A 24384-nucleotide genomic window follows, 5' to 3' on the forward strand; every position below is an offset into this window, starting at 1 on the left:
TCAGTTCTTGCTTCACTGTATTTCTGGGCAAATAACCTCTGGTTCATCACAAGGGCCTTCAAAACAATCACATTCATAAATAATCATTAACAGCTTGTTCATTTTCACTACAAATGTTCTTATTGATGACTTCGACATACCACTTAAGAGAGGCATTAATTTCCAATCTTTTCTGAAGTGCTTTCCTAGTAGTTTGTCAACATCTTTAAGTGTCTATGGGTTTACATTCATGCCAATATCAGAAGTAAAGGATTCATTAACATTAGACTGTCATGCTTTCGTGATCTTACGCTCAATACCTGTTTCCACCTCACCTTTAACTACAACATTGCCTCTTTTCGTGCTCCTGAGTACAATTCGTTTACACTGTGAAATATTGAAATGAAGTTGACTAGCATATTTCAGATAAATCTGTACTTGTTCTTTCCAATTCAGTGGTTCCAAGGTTTGTCCAATCACTTTCACTGTGCCGTACATTTTGAACACCTCAAGACGTCCATCAGGACTTACTATGGCCGTCACCTTCTTAAGGTCTTTCTCAATGAGTCCAAAAATCCTATCTGGAGGCAAATATGAATGTCCAGTAACTAGAAATTCCAGTTTAAATTTGTCAACAGAAGTTGGTGCATACGTTGTAAGCCACTTTGCACACATCGCCAACATATTACTGTTTTTATTTTGGCCGGCGCAGCCATCAGCAATCAACTTGACTGAAGTGAAGCCTTGTAAATCATTAGATCATAACTCATTGACAACCGCTCATGCTATTTCGTTTGATGATTTCTTTCCCTAATTCTCCAGCCACGTATAAACAGACACATTATCATGGCGCAGTTTGCTTTGAGATGTGCCTATTACAACAGACAGATTGTAACAGCAGAGTTGTCTGGAATAATAAGCCGACTGATCACTTAATTTAGGCAAAACGAGGTTGTTTTGGCAATTATAGGACATTAAAAAACGGTCCTCCTCTTTCTTCCTTAAGATGTCGATAAAAATTCTCTGGTCGCCGTGACAGTCTGATGTCACTTGTAGCAATATGATTGGCTGAAACGTTCATGTCCGTTCTTGATACAAACTTCGTCTGGAGGTGTCCGATTATGAAAGAAACTGCATTTCTATGTTAAAAATTACTTACAAATATTCGTTTATGAAAGACACACCACTAATTAAGAGAGAGCATTAAAAATGCTATAAGGATCAATCCTTAACTCAGTTTTGATATAGGTGGCGCATGTCCATGTTTGATATTAGGCACCTCAAGTAGGAAGTGCAAAGATTCAATTCAGGTAGAGACTGGAGAGACATTTAAGTCACGGTTCAGAAAATTAATGTATATTTCCTTGATGTAATATGGCGGATTTCTCGTATATAATTTCGTATGTGTTTTTCTCAGTTTTATTAAAGTTTATGTTTTAAAATATGGAACACCATTCTTCTTATTTAGCAGTGAAGGTCATATTCCTCTCATATTAGATTCCCGTACTTTCTAGATAATTAATTTAGTGCCCATTTATAGCGAACAGACCGTCGACCCGTTTGCTCTCGACCTCAGCCGCGGTAAATGAGAAAGTAGGGAGGATGGACTTCGATGCCAGGGGAAACAAATCGACCTTAATCTACTCTATTAAATAATCAAATTTATGGTGAGTGCTTGATCTAATTATATACATATTAATTTGTCCCTTTGTCTATCTAACTCTGAATTTACGTGAGCCGGCGGCGGCTCGTTTCACAATCAATTTACCATATTGAGAGAATATGATTTCCTCCCGTTAACGTTAGCAATCTACAAATTTACATTCATAGGTACTCATCTCAGCCTTGTAGTTTGCTAAACTGGACGAGGAGCATCGCGCCCATCCAGTTTTTAGCACTGCATCCTACTGGTATTCATGCCAGCTTGAGGAGGTAATGCTTGACACTTTTCAACGTTATACATTTTAAATCTTATAAAAACAAATAACTTTTTGCACATGGAATATTTTCCACTCTAAATTTAACACATACATTTTTCACTCTTGGCTTTTTATCTAGCCTACTTAATGTAAATGTACATTCTTCGTTCCTTCCCCTGACACTAGGAAAATGGGATACCTCGGTATCACCTTCAACGGCCCGGCGCGCACTCGATTCTCCTGTCTCACGTTCGCGTGGCTGACCAGGTATCAGTAATTGACTGTTCACTTGGAAAAATTACATTGAACACCCGCGACCGTTCTCACGTAGGTTTTGATTTAATGAGTTCTGTGAATATTTGAACTCCTGCTAGTAGACTGTTCAAGACTGTAATATGAACTAATGCACGTCCTGGATCACTGTGCTACGTAACTTAATAACATCTCAAACAATACTCCACGAGTTAGTGCGCACCCTGGCGTAGTAACGGCTCGAACAAATCTTCAGAAGTAAGTTACTTCCGTCTCCTCGACCATGTATTTATATTCATCTCACCCCTCCTCCGAGTTCACGAGAGATCATCTCAAGGCGCGTAGTTCCAATATTCTCGTACGGCTATTTGCGGCCCTGCCAGTGGCTTAAACTGGGGATCTACCGATGTAATTATGTTATTATAGCCTCTATGCCAATTCTCAAATAATATCGTTCGCTGGTAATTAATATAATCGTGAATTTAGCTCCTGAATTTCGGGCGGGAGATTTCGCGCCGTTTGTAGCGACTCTTGCCTGCAGCCAATCAACGGATAGCGTCCATGAATTCTCAGAATTATGCCAGTCAATCTCCCTCAATTAATAATTTTTATTATATGGTTAGGCTTCTGAATTTCACCTTATCTTGAATTTATAATCAATTTCCTTCTATAAATTTAATCCGTGGAGTTAACGTTGATAGTGCTTACAATACGAAGTTGTCGTGACTGCTTCTGCTCGGCGAATTTTACGATTGGTCCAAGCTTACGCGGGACTGAGAAGTTTCATATTTTTTCTTTAAGTACCAACCTTGCGCCCAGCCCTCGTTTGGTTCACTGGAGTTACCCTGACGTCATTTCTAGGAATTCTGCTCTCGGCCCATCCCTTGTTCCAACTATAACAACGCCCGAGGCTATGAAACTTTCCACTGACTCTCCTTTTCCCCTCGTCACAATTTCTGAGGAAACTAATTCTGCTGGCCATTGTATTTCTTAATCTTAGAGGAGACATCAGTCTGTGATACGTTTCACCATACCATTCGAACTGGCCCATACTTACAATATATAAAGTAAAATATTCTTGCTTCGGTATATGAAATATACCGGGTGGTACAGCTGCCCCTATTTTTTCCCGAATATATGCAACCAGTCCGCCTCTGTGGTGTAGTGGTTAGCGTGATTAGCTGCCACCCCCGGAGGCCCGGGTTCGATTCCCGGCTCTGCCACGAAATTTGAAAAGTGGTACGAGGGCTGGAACGGGGTCCACTCAGCCTCGGGCGGTCAACTGAGTAGAGGTGGGTTCGATTCCCACCTCAGCCATCCTGGAAGTGGTTTTCCGTGGTTTCCCACTTCTCCTCCAGGCAAATGCCGGGATGGTACCTAACTTAAGGCCACGGCAGCTTCCTTCCCTCTTCCTTGCCTATCCCTTCCAATCTTCCCATCCCTCCACAAGGCCCCTGTTCAGCATAGCAGGTGAGGCCGCCTGGGCGAGGTACTGGTCATACTCCCCAGTTGTATCCCCCGACCAAGAGTCTGAAGCTCCAGGACACTGCCCTTGAGGCGGTAGAGGTGGGATCCCTCGCTAAGTCCGAGGGAAAAACCGAACCTGGAGGGTAAACAGATGATGATGATGATGATATATGCAACCAGCTAGGACGTAAATGCCTCTTAGTTCCATCTTGCGCAACACCTTACAGCAATGTTATGTGCAGGTAACCCGATGTAGACTTCTCCGCACAATGGAAAAATGGTACAAAAGGCAGTAAGTGAGGTCCATCTCAAAAACACTGTACCATTTTATGAAATGTTACTATACTGTACAAACCATAAACACGCCTATAGCTGTCGGTAGAGAATTGCGCACCTGATTGGTCCAAAAGGCCATTTTCTTTTGATAGAAAGGGCGGTCGTGGTATCATAGAAAACGTGATAGGGTAAGACCAATTACAGACATGTCAATGCACCACCATTTTGTACAGTCTCATCACATCGAAATTGATATAAACGTGTTTTGCACTGTAGTTTATAATCTGTGGCACGCAAATGCTGTACAGCAGATGTGATAGCTTACGCCATGTAATTACTACTGTTAGAGCGATCAAAAAAGGCATAAAACGGGACCATAAGGCTGTAACTCATCAGTAACTTGTCGAAGCGGGAACTTCCGCTCTCCTTGTGAATACAGAGTTACAAGGATGGCGCTTGTACGTTGCAAATAGCTGCGCGGAATTACGTATGGAAGACGTACCTCGATAGGTTACTTGAAGCAGGAAGGGTTCCAACCGTTCTTGAGTCATGCATTTTTTAATGTCATTTCGTATTCGCCTAGGCATCGTTTACGAAGACCTTTCTGAAGTCTCCGATATTCTTCTACGGAAGTTATAATAAACAGGTATCATAAATATCGCCACATACGCACCGATTGTGAATACCGCCTGAAACATAACGCTGGACTCATTCAACCAAGTAACGCGTAGAAAATGGTTGCAACTATCTGGGCGTAAGAGAGACGCGATTCTTTAGTTCACTGTGGTGTTTGCACATTCGAGTTCAGAAATTTAACATCAACGATCAGTATCGAAGCGATAGCCTAGGTAATTCCATTAGTACAGAGCTACGAGACCAATTCTTTGTCGCCTGCAGTAGCTACATGGCACCAATCGCAGCGAGCATACGATATGTTAGCAGGCATTTAGAGTTCGAATCTAGTTACGAGCTTTTCAATTTTATTTTTATATTATACTTGTAAGGCCATTCGTAATAAATATTTAACGTTCTTAAGTCTCAAAAGTAATTTGCCACCTTTACAAAGAAAGCATACATCATCATCATCATCATCATCATCATCTGTTTACCCTCCAGGTTCGGTTTTTCCCTCGGACTTAGCGAGGGATCCAACCTCTACCGCCTCAAGGGCAGTGTCCTGGAGCTTCAGACTCTTGGTCGGGGATACAACTGGGGAGTATGACCAGTACCTCGCCCAGGCGGCCTCACCTGCTATGCTGAACAGGGGCCTTGTGGAGGGATGGGAAGATTGGAACGGATAGGCAAGGAAGAGGGAAGGAAGCGGCCGTGGCCTTAAGGTATGTTTTAACGTTTCGAAGGAAAATCCACAATTCTGAACCGATTTTTTTTGAGTTTCGTACCATAAAACAAAAAATATTAGACTAACAGTTTCGTATAATGCAATCAAAATTTTGTGCCTTATCTTCACCCAAAAAATTAGTTTAATGAAAAAAACACATAAATTTTCAAAATGTCATCAAATTTCCAAAAATGTTATAATCTTGAAATTGTTTTCACCAAGTTGAAGTATTTCATTCATAGAATGTTGTGAACTAGGATCTTCTAATTATCAAAAACAGAAAGGGAGCTAGACATAATTTTTGACAACAGTTTAAAAATAATTCATCACCCTTGTTACAATGGCTATAAAAATAATAATAACGATAACAATATTCACAATATTAAGAAAGTACTAGTTTACAACATTTCCACATTCATTAGCTTTAATTTAATCTATCATTGATTTTTCTATCTCAATTTTAAGGATATTTAAATGTATTTGAAATGTGGGAAGGTGTGCAAAAATTACATTCAAGAAAAACAGCACTGAAGTTTTAGGACTAAGTTATGAACATAACCCACTTATTTGGGCACCTAGAAACTTGCCTGTTCCATAGGCTCTACCCTCTTTTAGAAGTTTCTTGTCTTCTTTTAGTTTCCTTCTGCCTCTCAAGTACTGCCTCCTCAGCTTTTGTTCTGCAGGACTTTGATTTGCACCTTTGTGCAACCGTATTGCATCAGCTTCAAGTACACCAGATAATGTGTACTTACTTGCCAGGAGCAATTCCCATCCTCTTTAGTATTTCTATTTCCACTCCGTTCTCCCAGTTGAAATGGCAAACTGCATCCATCACTCCTAATTTTTTAGGTATCAAGCCCCACATTTATGTCTCCTTAGGACACCTTCTCCATACCATGGCATTGAATGACTCATTATTTTGAGTCAATCCATGCAAGGACTTAGCATTTCTGGGTCGGTGAGTAGCTCATATATAGGCTTCAGTTTGAAGAATGCCAAAGGACAGGCCTGGTTTGAATTAAAATTGTTCTATCTCATTATTTGCTTTAGCTCACTGATATGAGCACCAGCTGTCAGTTCCTACAGGACACCAATGGTGGGTGGGACGGTCCTCTGTTGCTATCAAATGGTACAATGTGGCCCATATGCCATTTGACATGGCGTGAATACTGCTTGTATTGGAACGTAAAGCAATTCCAAATAATTTTGCATCTTATCGATGAGTGCTCCTGTCAGTTGCGGAATTCATAATCACAGTTGCTGCAAAACAATGCAAGGGACATTCCCCAACCAAATCTCAGAATTTCTAGGTTTTCTACAAAAACTGTATTACAGCTGAAGCAACTAGGGCAAGCTAATGCAGACAATATACGTGTAAAGCAGTATGTCAATAATAATACTGTAAATGTCACTAGCACTATCAGATTCAATATTTACAGATGAAAGTTTGGACTGAGAATCACTAGCAAATGATTCCCTTACATTAGGCCTACCTCCCGTCTCACTATTTATATTGATAGCACAAGCAACACTGACATTCACCTTACTATGTCTGTTTCCATGAAATTTTCTCTTTTTCTTTGCTCTACATTGGCTTTTAGAACCCATTTTATACACACTCACAGAGAAACAAGCTCTTTGGTCGCAATGTGAAAAACCACTTGGCCACAAGGAAGGTTTGTTTATATCCGTTGCCTATCAATGGAATAAAAGTCTTTGGAATATACAAGTATTGACATCTGTTAATCAGAACTATGAACTATGTACTCAGGAGGCATGTCACACCAAAGAGGTAAATTAGAATAAGAAAATCTGACGAGATGTTTACATGTAGGCAGGACACTGCAGTCACGCCCCTTATCACGCACGCACGTGGCTAGTTAAATCTTATTTTCGGATACTTACAGTTGGAATATATGTATGAATTATATCTCATTTTGAAGTAGAGATTTCAAGCTTTCATTTCCAGTGAAAAAATTAAAATGGCATTTTTGGGCGAAAAAGGCGATTTCGAACGTTAATACATACCTTAAGTTAGGTACCATCCCGGCATTCGCCTGGAGGAGAAGTGGGAAACCACGGAAAACCACTTCCAGGATGGCTGAGGTGGGAATCGAACCCACCTCTACTCAGTTGACCTCCCGAGGCTGAGTGGACCCCGTTCCAGCCCTCGTACCACTTTTCAAATTTCGTGGCAGAGCCGGGAATCGAACCCGGACCTCCGGGGGTGGCAGCTAATCACGCTAACCACTACACCACAGAGGCGGACGAAAGCGTACATACGAAAGGAATAATAACATGCGACTTCCATATGGCAAACGACTACAGGGAATGAAGCGCAGTGCACGTGTTGTCAACATTCTGACCCACCCATTCAACCAAGCAACTGCGCACGTTCGACTCGAAGACCAACTAACAGCGGTCTACACTTCATACGTAGGGCACATGAAACAGCATATCGTAATCCTAGCAGCAACGTGTGAGCACGTACTGTACGGTAAGCACGAAAGCAAACATTATGTATTCACGGGATGATTATGTGAATATGGTACTACTTTATGGAGAAGCAAGGCAAAATGCACGGGAAGCCAGACGCTTGTATCAAGAACGATTTCCTGGACGAAGGCTGCCAACTGCAGATACATTTCGACGTGTTGAAAGACGGTTGCGTGCAACGGGGTCATTTCATACATTACCCCCCGTTCGGGATGCTCCAGTAACGTCTGGAAATAACGACGAAGCTGTTCAAAATGCAATTGCATACAACCCGCACACAAGCTCACGGGCCATAGGAAATGAACTGAACATCAGTCATGTATCTGTACTGCGAATATTGCACCGCCATAAATTCTACCCTTTCCATCAACAGCTGCACCGGGAACTTCACGGAGATGACTTTCCAAAACGGATAGAATTTTCGCAATGGATATTACAAAGAGTTGAAGCTGATGCGAATTTCTTAATGGACATTCTCTTTAGTGATGAATCCAGATTTCACAACAACGGAACTGTTAATCGTCACAACTTCCATTACTGGAGCGTTGAAAATCCTCACTGGATCAGGGGAGCTCGATTTCAGGTACAATGGGGCGTCAACGGGATACTACGTGACAAGATAATTGGACCATATTTCTTCGAAGGAAACCTCACGGGACGACGCTATCTAGAGTTTCTTCGTGAGTACCTCCCACTCTTATTGGAGGATGTGCCCCTTATGACACGGTTACGGATGTGGTTCCAGCAGGATGGAGCTCCCCCATACTGGTCGTTGGCAGTACGGAACCACTTGCATAGGACATATCCTGGACGATGGATTGGACGAGGGGGTCCGGTCACATGGCCGGCTAGATCACCTGACCTTACTCCACTCGACTTTTTCCTCTGGGGTTATTTAAAGGAAAGAGTCTATGAGCAGGAGCCTGAGAACCCGAATCATTTACGGCGGCTCATCACGGAAGCCTGCAGGCAGATTCCACCACATATGTTGCAGCAAGCAAGAATGTCTCTCCTCCACCGTGCTCAGATGTGCATTAACGAAGCAGGTGGTCATTTTGAACATTTGCTTCATTAATTGAGTGGCCATGCATAAGCCCATCGCACCGCTGTCGGTACAATCTCACTTTATTGCAAATAGCTCTTTTAAGAGCTCCTTAAAAAACAAACATAGCTGAGTACCTGCAATATGAGAACTGATCATCATCATCACCATCTGTTTACCCTCCAGGTTCGGTTTTTCCCTCGGACTTAGCGAGGGATCCAACCTCTACCGCCTCAAGGGCAGTGTCCTGGAGCTTCAGACTCTTGGTCGGGGGATACAACTGGGGAGTATGACCAGTGCCTCGCCCAGGCGGCCTCACCTGCTATGCTGAACAGGGGCCTTGTGGAGGGATGGAAAGATTGGAAGGGATAGGCAAGGAAGAGGGAAGGAAGCGGCCGTGGCCTTAAGTTAGGTACCATCCCGGCATTCGCCTGGAGGAGAAGTAGGAAACCACGGAAAACCACTTCCAGGATGGCTGAGGTGGGAATCGAACCCACCTCTACTCAGTTGACCTCCCGAGGCTGAGTGGACCCCGTTCCAGCCCTCGTACCACTTTTCAAAATTCGTGGCAGAGCCGGGAATCGCACCCGGGCCTCCGGGGGTGGTAGTTAATCACGCTAACCACTACACCACAGAGGCGGACAGAACTGATCATGATTTAGATTTGTCGCCAACAACACGACTCTCACGAACATCAACAACGCAATAAAAATATTCGTCGTACACAGGACTCGAACCGCCTACTAACGAACACCGGTACTCTCCTCTAACTTTTAGCAAGCTCGGCTATCACGGGTTGCTGTTTAGCCCTGTTGTGTTGCTGCTACTTCTAGTCATTTACCAATAGTATTCTCTGTACAGGACGTTTCTGCGACACATAATTTTCACGATTTACCATCAATCGGTATTTTATCATTAATGCTGATTTGGTTGACACGAATAAACGAATTATGGAAAGCGTTGTAAGAGCAGACATTGTAGTGAGTAGTCAAGGTCAATATTTTTAGGTTCGACTATAATCTGCGGGTTGCATAAAACTGCGTGAATAGGGGCAGCTGTACCACCCGGTATATTCCTCAATTATTAATTACAATTGAATGACGCCTATCACACCCCCACCAGGGCGCAGTATCTCATTAACAAGCAAAGGGCAGAACATTCTCAGCATGGTAATTAAGAAGCCTGTATTAAGTGAGGTTTTAACCGAAGAGAAAACTTCTCACTCATAGCAAGTATATCTTCTTCTCCTTTAATTCCTTAAACTCCTGTTGAGGAGCATAGGGCCTAGGCAAGGTCTCGCCATCTGAGACTGTGATGTGCCATGTGTTTCTGCTTTCCCCATGGGTACCCAAGATGCTCACTCTCTGTATCCACTAATCTCCTCAATGTCATCTTATGTCTTCCTCTCCTTCTCTGGCCTTGTGGATTCCACTCGAGACCATGTTTTGCTATGCTGTCAACAGGTCTACGCAGTGTATGGACAAACCACTGCCACTTTCTTTTCTTGATTTGCTGTTCAGTCTTTAATTGCTGCGTTCTCTTTCACACTTCCAATTTGACACCACTTATGGCCAGTATATCCGTAAGATGTTCGTAAGGTCTGAATTTTTCATGTCAAAGACCTGGTCGCTTTCCAGGTTTCACACGAGTAAAGCAGAAGTACAGTACTATTGAAGATCCGCAGTTTAGTTCACATACTATTGAATTTTCCATGTCAAAGACCTGGTCGCTTCCCAGGTTTCACACGAGTAAAGCAGAAGTACAGTACTATTGAAGATCCGCAGTTTAGTTCACATACGGAGTTCTTTAGACCTCGACGTAGGACGGAGTGCTGCGAACGCACCCTTAGCTTTGTTCAAACGGTTGGTAACATCTTCATCTTCCCATCCGTTCACCGTGACAGTGTTTACTAGGTATCAGAGACTATCCACCCTCTCTAGATCCTGCCCACCCAGTTGCAACGGTGTATTATTTCGGTTTCTCAATCGCATTTCCTTTGTCATCTTAATGTTAATCCGAAGTCTATCTTCCTGCGCTTCATATTCCTGATCTTTAAGTTTAATTTCCATATCTCTACAACTATGAGCAAGTAAGAATTAGTCATCGGCAAAGTCTAAATCTTCCAGTACAGGGCGAGTTGGCTGTGTGGTTATGGGAGCGCATCTGTGAGCTTACATCCGGGAGATAGTGGGTTCGAACCCCACTGTCGGCAGTCCTGAAAACGGTTTTCGGTGGTTTCCCATTTTCACATCAGGCAAATGCTGTGACTGTACCTTAAATTAGGCCACGATCGCTTCCTTCCCACTCCTAGGTCTTTCCTATCCCATTGTCGCCGTAAGACATTGTGACCTAAAGCAAAATTGTAATGACAATAAGTCTTCCAGACGTTGAGTAAGATTCCACTGGATTCCCAAATCGGCGATTTATTGCGCTTCTCGTAACACGAAGAGTCATAAGGACAGACCTAGTTCTGATGGCGCTTAGATGGTCCGTAACTGAATGATGCGTAAATCCTGCCACATATTTCAGGTTCCTGAAATCTTGTACTCAGATTAATATAATTATATTAACTTCATATTGTAAATCTTTATTACTACCTTCACTATATTACATTGTTACAAAAGCAAAGCAAAGAGCAAAGTCTTCTCCGTACAGGCCATGAAGGCCCTTGGAGCGGTGGAAGGTAAAGGCTTCCACTATCCGTAACCTCGGCACTTGATGGGGTACAGTGGTTAGCCCTACGTCCGGCCGCCTTTGCCCCCAAGAATTAACCTGGTACTCATTTTTGGTGTAGGATGAGTGAACATCAGGGCCGTATGCACCTCCGGAAGTGGAAATCTCATTTCTTAAATTTTACGACTTACTGACGGGGATTCGAACCCACGTTCTTCCGGGCGAAACGAGCACGCGTTTACCGCCTCGGCAAGCCAGCCCCTTATTACATTGTTACAGGAGAAATCATTTGCAGTATCTTTACACAGCGTGGCATTATCGTCTCGTTGATGCTACAGTTTGGCATGTATTCATGAGTTTAAGGACGAAATGTTGAACTGCCACTCTACAAACAGTAAGGAATGAAAGTGGTTGTCATGTATCATCCATTATAGAAATACACACTGACTGACAGAGCAAACGCAACACCAAGAAGGAGTGATCAGAACTTTATGCCAATTGCAGGGTAGACTGACGTCACTGAGGTATGCTCATGATGTGAAATGCGCCGCTGTGCTGCGCACGTAGCGAACGATGAATGGGACACGGCGTTGGCGAATGGCCCACTTCGTACCGTGATTTATCAGCCGACAGTCATTGTAGAACGTGTTGTCGTGTGCCACAGGACACGTGTATAGCTAAGAATGCCAGGCCGCCGTCAACGGAGGCATTTCCAGCAGACAGACGACTTTACGAGGGGTATGGTGATCGGGCTGAGAAGGGCAGGTTGGTCGCTTCGTCAAATCGCAGCCGATACCCATAGGGATGTGTCCACGGTGCAGCGCCTGTGGCGAAGATGGTTGGCGCAGGGACATGTGGCACGTGCGAGGGGTCCAGGCGCAGCCCGAGTGACGTCAGCACGCGAGGATCGGCGCATCCGCCGCCAAGCGGTGGCAGCCCCGCACGCCACGTCAACCGCCATTCTTCAGCATGTGCAAGACACCCTGGCTGTTCCAATATCGACCAGAACAATTTCCCGTCGATTGGTTGAAGGAGGCCTGCACTCCCGGCGTCCGCTCAGAAGACTACCATTGACTCCACAGCATAGACGTGCACGCCTGGCATGGTGCCGGGCTAGAGCGACTTGGATGAGGGAATGGCGGAACGTCGTGTTCTCCGATGAGTCACGCTTCTGTTCTGTCAGTGATAGTCACCGCAGACGAGTGTGGCGTCGGCGTGGAGAAAGGTCAAATCCGGCAGTAACTGTGGAGCGCCCTGCCGCTAGACAACGCGGCATCATGGTTTGGGGCGCTATTGCGTATGATTCCACGTCACCTCTAGTGCGTATTCAAGGCACGTTAAATGCCCACCGCTACGTGCAGCATGTGCTGCGGCCGGTGGCACTCCCGTACCTTCAGGGGCTGCCCAATGCTCTGTTTCAGCAGGATAATGCGCGCCCACACACTGCTCGCATCTCCCAACAGACTCTACGAGGTGTACAGATGCTTCCGTGGCCAGCGTACTCTCCGGATCTCTCACCAATCGAACACGTGTGGGATCTCATTGGACGCCGTTTGCAAACTCTGCCCCAGCCTCGTACGGACGACCAACTGTGGCAAATGGTTGACAGAGAATGGAGAACCATCCCTCAGGACACCATCCGCACTCTTATTGACTCTGTACCTCGACGTGTTTCTGCGTGCATCGCCGCTCGCGGTGGTCCTACATCCTACTGAGTCGATGCCGTGCGCATTGTGTAACCTGCATATCGGTTTGAAATAAACATCAATTATTCGTCCGTGCCGTCTCTGTTTTTTCCCCAACTTTCATCCCTTTCGAACCACTCCTTCTTGGTGTTGCATTTGCTCTGTCAGTCAGTGTATGTCCATTATTCAACCAGGTCTATGTTTTACAATCTGCTTTACGTCGCACCGACACAGGTAGGTTTATGGCGACGATGGGTTAGGAAAGGGCTAGGAGTGGGAAGGAAGTGACCGTGGCCTTAATTAAGATACAGCCCCAGCATTTGTCTGGTGTGAAAATGGGAAAAAAAGAAAAATCAACTTCAGGGCTGCCGACAGTGAGATTTGAACCCACTATCTCGCGAATGCAAGCTGATAGCTACATGACTCGAACAGCGCGGCTAATTGCTCGGTGGATTAGTTCGATAAATCATTCGTAATAATAATTATACCAAATTCACATTATGAACCACAACATTAAATTCTATTTTTATTATTATACTATCAAGCCCATCAGAATAAAATAACTGTTGCTAGAATCAATAATGTTCCCAAAACTTCTAACGCGTGTTATTCCAAACTTAAGAATTGGCGCATAGTCGGCTGATACATGACACCATCCAATTACCTTACATAATTTAAATATAATACTATATCAGAATATATAAATAATTCATTTATTTTTAAATATCCTATTTAATTTAAATATAAGACTCTATTAGGATATATAATTAACTTATTTAAATATAAGACAATACTAACGATAATATTCACCTGTGGAGTACTCGATGGTGCAATCGGCAGTGTAGTTATTGGAAATGTCCAGCTGTGGCAACTCTATTTCAGGGTTCACCACCAGAGGATCAGTCATATTCCACAGGAACACTAGGTCGTGTACCGTGTGTGACACTGGAAATACAATAAACATAAATCACTGACAAATTAAGATGGCACCGACAGACTTAAAGTGATGCGTTAAATACCACAGGTCTAGAGTTCGACATTAAATTTTAAACATATTGTATAAAGTATATGTGCGGTATTGCTTGGGAGAGGGAGGGTGATTAAGTGATTCGGAAAACCTTGCTTCTCCTTTATTGGTGTAGTTACATACAAAGTACGATAGTGATGAGATCCGTTTCCTTAAAAGTTAAGTTTATGTTTCATGCAGATGGAGATGACTAGAAAAGTTTTCTTTCAAGTTAATTATAAAATATGGTGGTATCCGCCGTCCGAATGTTAACATACATCAGACACCCATGAAAGATAAGGTTGTTATATTCAGGTTACCAACAACGGGTAACGTCTGTCTGTCATTGTCTGTTAGACGGTGACGTCAAAGTGAGACCTGCTCTCTGCAAGTTGTCCGCTTCCGATCGCAGGAGAGCTTCCAAGTGGAGTTCAGGGATTGCGATATATTTTAACCAAAAAATTATAAGCTCGTATGTCTCACATACCTGCTCAACTGTGGAAATATAGGATAAATAACATAATAATGTACAATACTAATGTCGTCACAAGACCGTCGTTATTGCCAATAGGATTTTAGTGGGCACACTGTGCTACTGAAACTCAGTAAAGCATCTGAATAAAACAAAACTGAGTATCAAATATCATCAATAAACAAACAAGTGAACGAAAGAACGAACAAGGAAAGCGAAGTTTACTTTAACTGGTAAGTTTCTTTACCTTTTTTTTACTCTATCCTGCATAACGTTTGCTTCCACATTTTCCTAACGTTTAAAAACCGTTATACGAGCATATGTGCTTGTTTTCACACATGCGGCTACCAGAACACTACTTAAATTAGAATCACTTGCACATATTGTGTTACTCCCGAACCTCTTCTCGGACTGTCCAGGGTAAGAACAGGAAAACGTTTCTCTATATCTCGTACTGTTTGTGACCACTGAGGGGCCTCGGCTCTGTAAGACCACCGTATGACAGACTTCGAACACAGAATCCCGAACAATACGTACTGTGATCTCTTCCTTCTATGTCTGTTTGGATATTTAAGTGTGTATGAGTGCTTTTGTGTTTCAGTCACGCAACCCGCAATGCAATTCAAATATTCGACCTACATTTCAGTGTCAGTTTCACCGGCAAATGTTGGAACAGTGACATAAAACGCTCAGCAGAAGAATTTTCCAACTCACAACACGTTACTCCGCAATTCCGTAGCATTTGTGATTTCTGTTCGCGTGTTCTTGTCTTTCAGACTTTTACCGGCATTATTACCGAAAATAACCATCCGAAGACGATAAAGAGAATTCAGCGCTGTAGTGTGGTCATATAATCCTCCTCGAGGACAGATCGGGAAAAACGAATTCTCGAGTGAATCCTGGTTCATTCGGTTGGTTAAAATGTACTCCATTCATAGATTCCGAAATTCCGGGAGCAGATATTTCCAGGAGGAGATAGCCAAAGGATATCTTTTTCCAGCGTTGCAAGTCAAGACAGAGAGTAATTCAGTTTTATCTCATATAAATGTAACTTTTCTTCCCTAGATATCTTAAAGTGAAAGCCACCGATTCGTCCTCATCAGTCCAATTCATAAATTTTATTGATTGTTTTAGTATCTTTCTTTGATTTTTAGTAAAAATTTCTTCCATATCGTTTACCAGTTTTGCGTGAATGATCTGAACAGAATGTTTTATCCTCCTACGTTTAATTAAGTCCTTACACAAGTTCTTAGAGACACGCAGTTTTGATGTCATTTGCTTTCCGCTTCTTGTAATTTCATCATCATTAGTTTTCTTTCGTCACCTAATTATTTTTTCAACTTTGAAATGTTTTCAGCGAGGGCCATAGTATTATCACAGACATGGGAAGGTTGAGTGGCTGGAGGAAGTGGTGACTCGCAATAGTCGTGTTATATTCTGAATCTTGTAACAATACTTCGGGCAATTTTTATCGTAACTCTTTCCTTTCCTTCTTACTCTATCATATGACACTTGGTCTATGCTATAAAAAAAACTCCCCAAACTATAGAGGGAGCATAGTCTTTGTTAAGCATACGTTTGGAAGAGAACCCTAAAAAATTACTCTTTAGATCCCATTTAAAACTGCCATCAAATACATTTTCGGAACGCAGACGGCACGAATCGGCGTTCAACTTTCCATCACGCCTGCACCTTTGGATTAATTGTTTTCTTAGCTCCTCATTGTTTTGGGGAAAATGTAGTATGAATTTCATATGATTTTTGAAGGGATGATTCCTTGTTTTCGCCCTGCTGTTATTGTACACAGCAAATGTATACCTCATAGCAGGCATGTTTATATGCAGGGCCCGGATTTTGATGACAGGTCATACTTTTGCAACATACGCATTGCTAACATATATATATAAATCCTGATTATGCCCCCTAATTACAGAAATGTGTATTTATAAATTTGTTGTCATCTTTCGTCACTTTTTATCTTCAGATCTTTTATGTTCTTTGTTACCGGGCGAGTTGGCCGTGCGTTAGGAGCGCGCAGCTGTGAGCTCGCATCCGGGAGATAGTGGGTTGTAATCCCACTGTCCGCAGTCCGGGTTTTCTGTGGTTTCCCATTTTCATAACAGGCAAATGCTGGTGCTGTACCTTAAGGCCACGGCCGCTTTCTTCCCATCCCTAGGCCTTTCCTGTCCCATCGTCGCCATAAGACCTATCTGTGTCTGTGCGACGTAAAGCAACTAGCAAAAAAAACGTTTTCTCATTACTTTCTCATTTTCATCAATTCGTTACGTTAATTTCTTGTTTTAAGACATTTTTCTTCGTTCTGCATTAATATCACTAGCTTGCAATGATTTTCCGGTTTTGGTGAAAATAGGTGGTTCATATGGAAAACGATGTGCTGATTTCGAAGACCCCAACTGTTTCGCCGAAAAGGTCCGTCCACACCAAGATGTCTTCGTTAAGTTTGTTAATAAACACTGTTAATCATCAATGTTCATGAACATTTTTGACTGTTAATAAACAAAATAGCGTGTTCGTTAACTTCTCGAGCATGTTAGTAAACAAAATATCTTTAACTTTTGTGAATGAAACTTTTCATTCACTTTTCGTATTTTCCTTAACATTTTGGTTCGCACATGCGAAAGGACGCAAGTAGAGCACGCAAATTCGTAGCACGGAATACGATGCTTTCTTATTTCTTCTAAAAAATTGACTATCAAATAACAAGCGAAAGTTCTAATATGCAGTATATTTAATTCTCTATGATATTCTTTTAGCTGTGTTCTAATGTAGTTTCACATCCAGCTTAGATACTCGCTGAATAACCTAACCTTCCATAATAACTTGTATAACATCAAAATACTACTATTTTAACTAGGTTAAATGAAGGTTTTATTTCGGTCGTACCTTTACCAATTCCTTCAGATTGTTGTGTAAAGCTTCAAACACCTCGGATACAATAACTGAAACTACATGTTTTGATACTCTAGACAAATATATATCTGAAATGTTTGAGTCACCAGTTGCTAGGAATCTTGAAGTTACACCCATAAAAATAGACTGTCATTACTGGAGCCGGCTTACAGATAATCTGTATAATTTCTTAAAGTTTTAGGCCCAATTACTGTCAACAAGAACTGGAAGTACTGTGGGGGCATTGTCAAGAAAATTTTGAAAGCCTGCTGTATCATGAATTAAAAGTTCTGACATAAGTGTTCTCTCCAAACTTAATTCTAAATGTCCTTCCAATATTTTTCTTTAATACACTTTGCGTCTCTTCTTCCTGACCCTATGCATCGTAACCTTACAAACAGTTTTTCTGTTGTGGACATAATGTTGAAGAAGTTTGTTAACATAAATGTATTAACTGTGTTAAGAAATGTTTTCATTATCATTGTTTATTAACTTTGTTTTGTTAACTTTGATGCAGATTAGCCATAACTCGTACAGATTTTATGTAATTATGTATATCAATGTTCGAGATTTAATGTAAATTTAAGGAAATTTGAATTCATTTCATCATGTTTCGAACTTTTTTTTACCAGGCATGAAATATATCGTCGGCTTACTTCTAAAACCTCGTATGTTACGATGTTTTTCCTACCCATTATATTCCTTAACACTGGTCACGCCTCCCAGCCACATATTTATATGCAATCCATCAGAACCTTTTTCGTAGTGTTCATTTTCCTGTGCAGACGTGTAAAGGAAAATGGACCTTATCATACAGTATTGTAGGGATGTTGTTTTCATGGAGAATTTAAGCACTCCTACAGCTTAACATATTTAAGGTTCATTTTCCTTTACACATGGCCATAGGAAAATGAACACAACGAAAATTGTTCTGATGGACTGTACATCCATATGTGGCTGGGAGGCGGGACCAGTCTTAAGGAAGAAAATGGATAGAAAGTGCATTGGGAGATACGAGGTTTTAGAAGTAAGCCATCGATATGAACAACGCTAATATTAGTGTGTAGAATTCAGTGAATAAACGGAAGTGCTTTATCATGTAGTGTTTACAAGATATCCTAAAATTCTTATATTATGAAAATTTACAGAACATATGTAAGGAAATATGTAAATAACTTTATTACATACAAAAAATTGCCAGTCAACAATTTGGTGGAATACATAGTATTATGGCTTACTACCTGGAAAAAATACTAGGGGGTTAGGGGTAAGACACCTCTAGCACCCTTAGGTGAAAATAAAGTACAGCCTCAATGTTATAATCACCAATAACATATCAGACCTCAGAAAAAATATTTTGCTAGCAAGTTATTTACGGTCACCAATAAAATAATTTTTTTGCAGATCCCTAGGGAGCAAAAGTATATCGCTTCTTCGACAGATGGTTAGATATTTTTCTGAGGAATATGCGAAGTTAAAGAGAGAGCATATACAAGATTTATCATTCAGCAACGTGGGTCACGACAAACACGTCGTAACCAGTATATCAGTGGATGGCAGGAATTGCATAATATCCTAATAATTACGACATACAGATTTGTATAAGAACTGCACTTTATAAAATAATTTAAATATTATTCTGTAATGTGTTCCTGTATTATTATTTTTTTTTTGATGACACTTATTAACTGTATTTACTCCATTGGGAGTTGAAGGTAATGTGGAAAGTGCACATATTTATTATTTTGGGTAAACATGTATTTTCCTTCATATTTCTGGGTCGTTTGCTCGTTCATTTTAAGTTATTTTTGAGGACTTTTAGACCTTTTTTGACGTTTATTAGGTCATCAAAATCCGGGCCCCGTCATATGCAACCCGAGAATTAAATCAAGTCAAGTCGAACTCAGAATAACACTGGAATAAGAAAGCAGCTATTCACTTCAGGACTAATCGCTAGCTCATATAAAGCACCATGGAACTATGAAAGTAAAATTACAACTCACTTGCACATATTAAACTCACACACTACTCACATTTTACTGCACTGACTTAAAAAGAATGGCGTCGAATGTCATCCTACAGGGAGGCAGGTCTCTCGGTGACGTCATAACTGGAGCGTAGACAAGGCCTTCCGAACACAGAAACCCCTGTTGTGGGCAACCTCTCATATACTAACCTTGCATACAAGAGTACATAATTCTTTGAAACACCGCGTGATTTAAGGGAACGGAATGTTTTTATGACATCAGATAAAGTTATGTTCTCCTTACTATATTAACTTATATCTAAGTAATTGGTATTAGTTTCAGAGAGTGCCATTTTTAAACAATATCTGTTAAAATTTGTGAACAGTGTTTTTTCACTACCTACATATTTATTGCACATTCTATGGGAATTAAATTGGAGGATAGGTTTTACGATAATTATTAGAATTTTGAATTTATTTCGGCATAAAACCCGGAACTTTTAAATAAATATATAGAACAATGACACAATAAACACAAAGTACTTGCTCATTAGGTCTCACACGATATTGGAATGCTTAGTTTGTTTGCACTTAACAGATGCCTTAAATCCTTACAACTGTAAGTCCGCAGGCAATATTTATAGGACATAACTACAAAAATTAAATGACGATCTCCTCCTTCAAACTGAAAACCTCCACTAGTGATGGTAATGTATTATTCTTTACGGGTGAGTGAGAAAACATATCTCGGATTTTCCTTTGAAAGTGTCAATAAAGAAGAATTTCTGTATCCCCAAAACTTTCGACTGAATAACCAGTATCAGCGACTTGAACAGAAATTCAGCGGAAATCTCTTTACCATCGATTGGCTTGTTACGCGTATGCCGAAAGTCGTGTGAACGTTTCCACCGCAAGGTAACTAATTCAATCAGCACTTAACGCTAATAAGAATTGTCAGCCATTACCTTGGGTATAGAGAGATGGAAGGCAGAACATGATAACAGGAAATGAACCTCACAGGAAGAAACCATAAAGGAACTAAGGAGCATGAAGCAGTACGATAGAAAAGAACAGAAATCTTGGGCGAAGCTAACAAGTTGTAAAAAATGGTCATGGGCGAAAATACATTAAGAAGTTAATAAGATACTCAAACTACAACTCTCCAGGATTAAATAAGACACACAAAAACTGCGTTTGGTACAGTCAGTGAATAATGAAGGAGGCTCTATGGGAATGTGTTAAGCGAGCGAGGTGTTCTGAAAGAGAAAACGAAGGAAGTTCTTTAATGTATTTTAGATAACGTTGTCATATTGCTTGTCATTTATTTGGCCAAAACATGTCGCCATAATATATCATGTTATTTGTTAAGAAACCAGAAATAAAAATCAAATCCTATTGTAGAGTATGACAGATTATTTTTGACCGATGGCTTACCGTCTCAACTAACACATAGAAGGTTTAAGGCAAAGGGATAGCGCTAGCGTTAGTTAAGTTACAGCCCCATCATTTGCCTGGTGCAAAATGGAAAACCATGTGAAACTCTTTTGAGAGACTGCTGATGGTTGGATTCAAACACACCATATCGCGGATGTAGTATCACAGCTACGTGACCTGTGAAGTAATTTCTGAACTATACGCCAGTTTCAATAATAATCCCCTATTTTGTGGATCTATCGTCCTAGTTGTTTGAAAAATTTTCCTCTCTGCCACATCACGTGAATAATAGCTATATTTGAATTTAATTACAGTTAATTATAGTTACTGGTGATGACGGCATGACACAGAATTGCGCAGTTATCTATTACGTGTGTCTAAACACAAGTCGCTAAGCTGGCCACGTTTTATGATCCTTGGTCACTAAATCTTTAATTTCTTTGAAAATATTTGCGGTATTTTTGACATGTGCTATAGGGTAGCACCTAACATATGAATAATGTTATAATATAGATATTTTGAGATATAAATTGATATACACTGACTGACAGAGCAAATGCAACACCAAGAAGGAGTGGTCAGAACTTTATGCCAATTGCAGGGTAGACTGACGTCACTGAGGTATGCTCATGATGTGAAATGCGCCGCTGTGCTGCGCACGTAGCGAACGATAAATGGGACACGGCGTTGGCGAATGGCCCACTTCGTACCGTGATTTCTCAGCCGACAGTCATTGTAGAACGTGTTGTCGTGTGCCACAGGACACGTGTATAGCTAAGAATGCCAGGCCGCCGTCAACGGAGGCATTTCCAGCAGACAGACGACTTTACGAGGGGTATAGTGATCGGGCTGAGAAGGGCAGGTTGGTCGCTTCGTCAAATCGCAGCCGATACCCATAGGGATGTGTCCACGGTGCAGCGCCTGTGGCGAAGATGGTTGGCGCAGGGACATGTGGCACGTGCGAGGGGTCCAGGCGCAGCCCGAGTGACGTCAGCACGCGAGGATCGGCGCATCCGCCGCCAAGCGGTGGCAGCCCCGCACGCCACGTCAACCGCCATTCTTCAGCATTTGCAAGACACCCTGGCTGTTCCAATATGGACCAGAACAATTTCCCGTCGATTGGTTGAAGGAGGCCTGCACTCCCGGCGTCCGCTCAGAAGACTACCATTGACTCCACAGCGTAGACGTGCACGCCTGGCATGGTGCCGGGCTAGAGAGACTTGGATGAGGGAATGGCGGAACGTCGTGTTCTCCGATGAGTCACGCTTCTGTTCTGTCAGTGATAGTCACCGCAGACGAGTGTGGCGTCGGCGTGGAGAAAGGTCAAATCCGGCAGTAACTGTGGAGCGCCCTACCGCTAGACAACGCGGCATCATGGTTTGGGGCGCTATTGCGTATGATTCCACGTCACCTCTAGTGCGTATTCAAGGCACGTTAAATGCCCACCGCTACGTGCAGCATGTGCTGCGGCCGGTGGCACTCCCGTACCTTCAGGGGCTGCCCAATGCTCTGTTTCAGCAGGATAATGCCCACCCACACACTGCTCGCATCTCCCAACAGGCTCTACGAGGTGTACAGATGCTTCCGTGGCCAGCGTACTCTCCGGATCTCTCACCAATCGAACACGTGTGGGATCTCATTGGACGCCGTTCGCAAACTCTGCCCCAGCCTCGTACGGACGACCAACTGTGGCAAATGGTTGACAGAGAATGGAGAACCATCCCTCAGGACACCATCCGCACTCTTATTGACTCTGTACCTCGACGTGTTTCTGCGTGCATCGCCGCTCGCGGTGGTCCTACATCCTACTGAGTCGATGCCGTGTGCATTGTGTAACCTGCATATCGGTTTGAAATAAACATCAATTATTCGTCCGTGCCGTCTCTGTTTTTTCCCCAACTTTCATCCCTTTCGAACCACTCCTCCTTGGTGTTGCATTTGCTCTGTCAGTCAGTGTATAATAACGGACGCGATTTCAAACTAATAGTTTAGTTGAATACAGGAAAATAGTGACATTGATGTTCTTTAGGAGAAACAAATACAGAGAATTTCAAACGATGCAGCGATGCATTGTGTAATGACTACACAGGACATCATTAATTTTGTTGAATGAATAGCTCTACTGTCAATAAACATTTCTTAGTGTACTGAATCGGAGTGGAAGTCAGAATTTTTCTGTAGAATTCCATTTTCTGTAACTTTTTGTCTAGTTTTGATTGACTGATTGATTGATTGATTGATTGATTGATTGATTGATTGATTGATTGATTGATTGATTGATTGATTGATTGATTGATTGATTGATTGATTTTGCTTTTCCGTTGGACCTTTATCTCTGCATCAGTACATTTAAAACCGTTATTGCATAGAGATATTATCTTCATTGTCTGTCTCTGCCGGCATTCTCGTCAGCAATGATTTTATGTAATATTTATTCCCATAGGAATAACAGTGGTTTATGTCAGTTAAAACATAGTTACTTTACGTTCATGACATCAAAATTGGACACAATTTTAGCAATTTCTTTCCAGATTTTAAAACAATATCTGTGTAGTTTCTTTTAATTATAGTCTGTGTGTATGTATGTTAACCACATAAATGAATACTGTTATATATGCAATGAGTTAACTTTCAAAACTCGAAAACGAGCCTTAACTCCATTTATTAGAATATGATATGAACTTTACTTTATCTGCAAGGTAAGTGACCAAGGTAAACCTTGGTCATCTTCCGTTATATGCAGTGCTTCATGTTCTAACATACCAGCAACCGCTGCACCACTGTTGGAGTGCTCTACTTAAATACTTGCCACACGGTTGGGCGTTAACTGTAATTAACATTTTTAAAAAATGTACGGTATTCGTTCCGTCATTAAGCATCAATTTTGTCATAGATAATTAGGCCTATATTAATAATATTAATTATCGTACCATAACTGAATATAATTATAACTTGGCGACTTCCAATGGAATAAAATTTGAAATAAGTGAATACTACATAATAATAGGGGCGGGCAGCTGTGAGCTTGCATCCGGAATAGCGGGTTCGAATCCCACTGTCGGCAGCTCTGAAGATGGTTTTCCGTGGTTTCCCATTTTCACACCAGCCAAATGCTGGGGCTGTACCTTAATTGAGGCCACGGCCGCATCGTTCCAACTCCTAGTCCTTTCCTATCCCATCGTCGCCATAAGACCTATCTGTGTCGGTGCGACGTAAAGCCACTATTCCCTCAAATAATAATAATAATAATAATAATAATAATAATAATAATAATAATAATAATGTATAATTTGAGGGAAGTGCAGGTAAATGGTCAACAGAAGTCACCGTAGGATGCCTTAATTTAGAATATTAATAACAAGAACAATACTAAAAGTAATCAATGGTAGAGCATAAAAATCGTGTTCATAGAGATGCAAAACTAGTACTCCGCTGAGTGAGCCTTACCTACTGCCTCCTGCAAACGTT

General features: G+C 41.7%; 1 protein-coding gene across 1 annotated transcript in view; it reads right to left on the minus strand.

The window, feature by feature from the left end:
• The window catches only part of HisCl1 (Histamine-gated chloride channel subunit 1), a 511142-nt gene that overhangs the window by 148905 nt on the left and 337853 nt on the right, over positions 1–24384 (minus strand). Inside the window, exon 10 of the mRNA XM_067139191.2 lies at positions 13939–14073. Coding sequence (XP_066995292.2) covers positions 13939–14073 — 135 coding nt within the window. The remainder of the gene's footprint in view (positions 1–13938; positions 14074–24384) is intronic.

The sequence above is a fragment of the Anabrus simplex genome, chromosome 2, assembly GCF_040414725.1.
Source record: "Anabrus simplex isolate iqAnaSimp1 chromosome 2, ASM4041472v1, whole genome shotgun sequence".
NCBI classification, from domain to species: domain Eukaryota; kingdom Metazoa; phylum Arthropoda; class Insecta; order Orthoptera; family Tettigoniidae; genus Anabrus; species Anabrus simplex.